The sequence below is a fragment of the Argopecten irradians genome, chromosome 4, assembly GCF_041381155.1.
Source record: "Argopecten irradians isolate NY chromosome 4, Ai_NY, whole genome shotgun sequence".
Classification (NCBI taxonomy): domain Eukaryota; kingdom Metazoa; phylum Mollusca; class Bivalvia; order Pectinida; family Pectinidae; genus Argopecten; species Argopecten irradians.
Window position 1 is genome coordinate 3,812,447 of NC_091137.1, and position 6,060 is coordinate 3,818,506.

General features: G+C 32.0%; 1 protein-coding gene across 1 annotated transcript; it reads right to left on the reverse strand.

Annotated features, from left to right (window-relative positions):
- Positions 1-2,841: 2,841 nt before the first annotated feature.
- Positions 2,842-5,809, reverse strand: LOC138322379 (serine protease inhibitor dipetalogastin-like). The gene is made up of 7 exons (XM_069266419.1): positions 5,745-5,809; positions 5,442-5,511; positions 4,615-4,691; positions 4,226-4,268; positions 3,747-3,841; positions 3,244-3,324; positions 2,842-2,955 (listed from the first exon to the last, which is right to left on the reverse strand). The coding sequence occupies exons 2-6, from the start codon at positions 5,502-5,504 to the stop codon at positions 3,285-3,287; spliced, it is 318 nt and encodes a 105-aa protein (XP_069122520.1). The 5' UTR covers positions 5,505-5,511; positions 5,745-5,809; the 3' UTR covers positions 2,842-2,955; positions 3,244-3,284.
- Between the last annotated feature and the right edge of the window lie 251 nt (positions 5,810-6,060).

The window sequence follows — 6,060 nt, forward strand, 5'->3', positions numbered from 1 at the left end:
AATGATATTTATTCTTCTCTCTACACGTTTGGGGCGGTACACAGACTACATCTAAACGTTGTCAGGACCTGTCAGCGCTTGGGAAGTATTCAAACTGACAATTACGAACTACCTATTGGTGCATACGATACACACATAATAAATACTCTATCACATGTAATTTAAATTCGTGTAACAATATTTTTCTTTTACTTTGCGATAGGACCGACTCCTAATACATTGAAATAATTAGCATAACAGCCCACAGAAAAAAAGTTTTTGACTGACGGTTTTAAAAATACATATTATTTTTCAAATGAGAAAAGAGAATATAGATATTTCCCAGAAAATATATGATAATCATTTTTGTTTTTCTGACATGAAATAGAAAATAATTAAAATTAAAGAAAGATGCCATTATAAGATGGCGTGACAGCATTTTTTTCAAGAGACAGTTTCGACATTAGAAAAAGATCTCAAATTAGCACTAATTAATTAAATGTAATTTTTTGTGTTAGAGTAGAATGCATATCTTATATAATTAAGCTATTTGAACTACTAAACAGCTGAAACAAATTGTAAAAAAGAAGTTATAATGTAAAATCGTGTTCTGAAAAGCAAAGAATGTGTTTTGTCTAGAATTATTTCTGAAATGCTACTAAAACTTTTATACATTTCTGAGACATTTTAGTACAAATGTCTATGGTGTGCAATGTGTATCAGCGCCATAGCATTGGAGTTATCATGTATTTTATAAAGCGTGCAAATCTGAAATGTCCCCTACTTTAAAACTATATCATTACGTATTATGAAACTTCTATTTCCTTCAGTAAAGATTGGTAGCTCAAAAAGCCACTGAATTATTTTAAATATCACATCACTATAACGAGGATTTCTTTACATGTTTTGTGATAAAAAATAGCCGCATTGAAAAAGAAAGTAATCAACACATTATTCAGTTCAGCTAATTTGTTTTATATTGTCTGAATTATACATTAGAGTTTACCATATTTTTATCACTAACGTTATTTGTAACTCTGAACAATGTTATAGGTAAACTGAAGGTTCTGTGTTGTGAGTGGCAACAGATGAGACAGGTAGTTTAGTCCTTTAATGTACATCAAATTAAGTGGGAAGCGGTACACAGTGATTTTATGTGTGGCTTTGAAGACGGACAGTCGCTGCCTCTAAAATGAAAGTCTGCTGGCCTGCAATTTTGCAGCGTTTTCCCCTAAGCTGCCTTCACATTTGCAATGTAATGGTCCAGTGGGCGCATATAACGACAGTGATACATGTAGTAGCCTCTGAAGTATCGAGGATGTTTATTCATAAGATGTGATACTGATTATAGTGTCCTTAAAGTACCTTCAGATTTAAAATGCCTCAATACTTTATTTAATTGAGGTATTACCCCACATTTGCACTAATGATGTATTGTATACTTATTAAAATAATTAAGTTGATTAAACGTGTGAATGCAAAATGGCCAACCTTGGGTATTACTGGTGACTCATAATTTGTAATGCGTGTGAAGCTTGTGAAATTTTACAAAATATGGGACAATTTTTACTTTTCATGAAAACAAGTTCATCAGGTTCAAAACACATTTCTATTACCAAATAACCACGCCATTATTCTATCCAATATAGCATATGCCACCAGTGTTTGAAAAACCGGATTTGGTTTTACAAAAGCAAACATCAAGTCACGTCTGGCCTTAGCATGCAAATACATGTCTGATCATTTTTTTTTCAACTGAACCAGAGAATGGAATCATATGAGTGCAAAGAATTAGAAGTTTAGTTATGGAATAATACATTACAGTTTAAATAATTTTCAAAAATTAAGATAAACTGTATAAAAATTTACAGGAAAATCTCAAGCGTAACCCTAAATCGAAAATAGGCCGCACTTGAGAGTATGTCTTGGATTCCTTGCACTTTCATTTGAAATAAATTACAATGCTTATCACAAAGTATTATGTATGGTTTAGGCATTTTTGCCCCTAAATCCATCAAATATTCAAACCTGTTATTTAGTAATTAAATTTTTGAATAGAATAGGTATGATAGTTATGTATCATTGCGGCTTTAGATGTTTTGGTAAAATTTGTAGCCATCCTAAATGCGCAAAAATAATTGTGAAGATGTAGATTTGGTCGATATTGGCCATTGCTTTCTTAGTTTTCATCTAGAAACCCCAGAGAGCATCCTTGAACAAATTTCATATTTTTCCTAAAGATAATTCTGAGGTACCTACATATTCTGAATAAATGACGTTTTGCAGGATTGTGCTCTATTGTTTCGAAGACAAAATCAATTAAAATATAAGCAAAAAAAATTCTCAAATTCAGTAAATTTATGCAGTATGTAGTATTAAATAATTCAAACCCAATATTTTTTTCCTTAATAATCAGGTTAAAAATCGATAGATTTGAGGGCCAAAAAGATGGTGCAGTTAGTGTATGTATCATAGCCCTCGGTCCGAATTACACTAACCCAAGTTTGGTTCCGAGACCCTAAAACTGTTTTAAATTTGTCCTTGGCCAATCGAAAACACCGTACTTTGATGTAACGTCATATTAATTCTAACATTTGTCTCGAAATTCGAGCCGCCGTCGTTACTTTTAGAAGACGAAATCCAACTATTTTCAATGACTTCAAGATATTTTCTGAAACCTGTGTGTGTTTGTACGTGGACATTGTCGTACAACCCTACAGTATACTGTTGGTGATCCAGTATCATCTACCTACAAGGTTAATACTGGTCGTTTCTCAGACAAATACTGACGACGGAGCATCGTCATCATTAAGTAATAAGCATTAGCATTTGAAGTAGAAATCATTAAACAAACTTCACATGTACATGTTTTAGTATTTATTCGTTACAAATACAATGTATGATGTTTTCTTACAATGTTTGTCTTTTCGTGTGTCATCGAAGTTGATCAGGCATGGTATGGTTAGAATAGACAACCTAAAACAAAATGACGGAAAATTAGTTATGGAAGGTATTACATAATAAAACAAATGCATACATGTGTGATCAATCTTTAATCCAACAGCATTTATCATACAGCATATACTGAAATGTAATTAGCAATGATGTTCCCTATATATAGTATATATACATCAGAATCAATATTGTGTCTACATACACCTTACTCTAGATGCAAACCTCCGATACTTTTAAATCGGTTTTATATAAAATTACAATGAACAATACATTACTACATAATAAATACTACTAAATGTACACACTTACCTAAGTATCATGCAGTGGTAAATGAAGAGGTGTAGTCCCTTTTAGTTTTCACATTCTCCATCATGAACGAAACCCAAATTACTACAATTTAAGCATTAACCGCAATAAGATATAATTTCAGCATTAACCGCAATAAGATATAATCACAGCTTTAAGCGCAATAAGATATAATTACATCATTAATCGCAATAAGATATAATTACATCATTAACCGCAATAAGATATAATTACAATGCCGATTGAGAGAGACTTCCAATCCTTATTATATCACATGTTAGGATATATCAGCCTTAAAAATGTAACCTTAGAAATACAGTCGATTATCGAAAAAATAGAATCTGAGCTCATAAGCAGTAAGACGACTATTTTCAGGTACGCGATGTTGGAAATGCTTCAATAATCAATATTCAGTGATTCACGTGGATAAGAGAAATTCGTCCTAAATTTGAGTAATTGTTACATTATGTGTTCATAGATTTACCAGGCTTCATACAAACACTTACTGGCACTTCATTTCTTTGGAGTTGTCGAACGTCATTCCATATTCAGCACAGACTTCAGTTTCGTCATTTGTGTCCGGTAGTGCATCAAGGCAATTCTACAACGTAATTATAAAACTATAAATAAAAGTCATGAGCATTATGATTTTTGTCTCAATAGGATATACTACACATTACTGAAATCGTTCATATCACTTTGAAATAATGTTATCACCTTTCATTTGAACACGGAAGCAATATTTTTTGTGCTTCTTTATTGTGCTTACATTTATTATGGATATTATGAACTTTGGAAATTATAAAGGTTTTTGAAATTTAAAATCTACAAATATAGCGACGGTCAGTACTCGTTCTTTAGAAAACCACCACAGTGTAGTATATATAAGAAATTAAGGATACTAAAGTACATAAACATTACATATGTAACTATGTCCTGATTGGTCAGAATGAAGTAGTAGAAACAATATTATATCTGACGTTACCTCAATGTTTTCACAAGTATCGTGGCCCTCAATTTCGTCTCCTCTGAAAGGATAAATTAGTTTTTGTGTCGATGTAAACTTATACATATCAAGTAATGCATTAATGATTATATTTTTATTTTGCTATTTTTGAATAAGATTTGGTACTAATAATAAGATATACAGCGTTCAAGCTAATAAAATCAAATGTGTTACCATTCACTCGCCTTTTACAGTTTCAGACTGATTTACGATGATGGAATTGTTTTCACAAATTGACCAAGATGGGTTTATACAAGATGAAATCTTGTTCTTTTGTCTTCTTTTTTATTATTATTATTTTGTTTTTGAGAGAACGGATATTGGTTTACCCATTTCATACAGAAGTCTGGTACATGGTTAGTACTTACGCACACTCGAGTTCACACAAATTGTTGTATGTTCCGTCTTCTCCACACCAGGGGTCGTAGTTGTCGTCACAATCACACTGTAAATATAGACATTGTTTTATCACATAATCAGCCTGATATCCAATTTTGTATTCGTCACTATAGTATTATGACCAGGCGTTATTTTCTGTTTCTGGAATTTCATAGTGACGTCAAGAGAAAATAAAATGGCGTCAGGAAAAGTGACGTGACGGCAGGATTTCGAGTACATAGGAGAACATGGCAGCCTCTGCTAGATTGTCGCATTACATTTCGACGTGAGATTTTTCGAATTGTAGGTTGTTATGTGATAAAAGGTATATTAAATAAGGCTCGCTAAAATAAAAATTTCTTAGACTCGTTTCATAAAATCTCTTGTAAAATGAACGCTCCTTTAAGATCCTAAATATATCAGGTACAATTGATATTATCTATAATTTATTGTTTTCTTTTATCCATCCCTACAATGTAGATCACGAACGAATCTTTTCTGAGTTCTTGAATATTGAAGTTTTATGATACAGTTTTCACATTTAAGTGTTTTAAAGTTTTAGAGTTAGATATTGAAATGAAATTCCAACATGGCTTATACAATTTTATAATTTATATACAGAGAATAAAATGGAGGGCGTATATAGTTAAAACATACATTTGCTCCATAATCTTTTATTCCTGAAGAACCTAGTTCATTGATAATCTTTACTCTTGACAATTTACTAAGTTAACTACAGATATATTTTTCATTTTCCTTACATTAGTATATAAATATTAAATTCAATGACTTACTACTCTATTGTATAAATACTTACCGCGGGCTTCCCACCGACAACAGCCACTGTAACCAATACAACGAGTAAAGCACTGGACACCATGATTGTACTGAAAATTAAACGACAATACTAATAGTGGTGAATTGTTTCAATAGACAAGTCTCTCTCCATACATTGTCGCAGCTATATGTACAGTTTCTGTATTGTGATTAATGACAAGCAAACAAATGTAAATTTTACGTTTCCGCCATTTTTAAATGCATATGTTGCACGTAAGATTTCAGATTAACAGATAGCTACAGTCGTACCTTTTGTTATATTAAGGAAGTAATTTTTACTTACGCTTGTTAACACAATGGACCCGCGTATACTGACGACGATAAGAGAGCCTGATGTGATTTTATAGGGAAAGGCGTTTTATTTAAACCAATGATGAGTTTAACAAAACAATAAAGGCGGGTTGTGATTTCTTTATGAACGAAATTAATGTTATTTCGTCGTCTGTCTTACATTTGTGTAGGTGAACGAGTTTGTCTGCAATCAATCAGTAAAGAGGATCTAAAGGTCCACCCTTCTGACAATTTATGAGTAAGTACTTAGAATTTCTATGTTGATAGGGAAATATATTTTTTGTTTGGTAGTACACCCGCTCATTGTC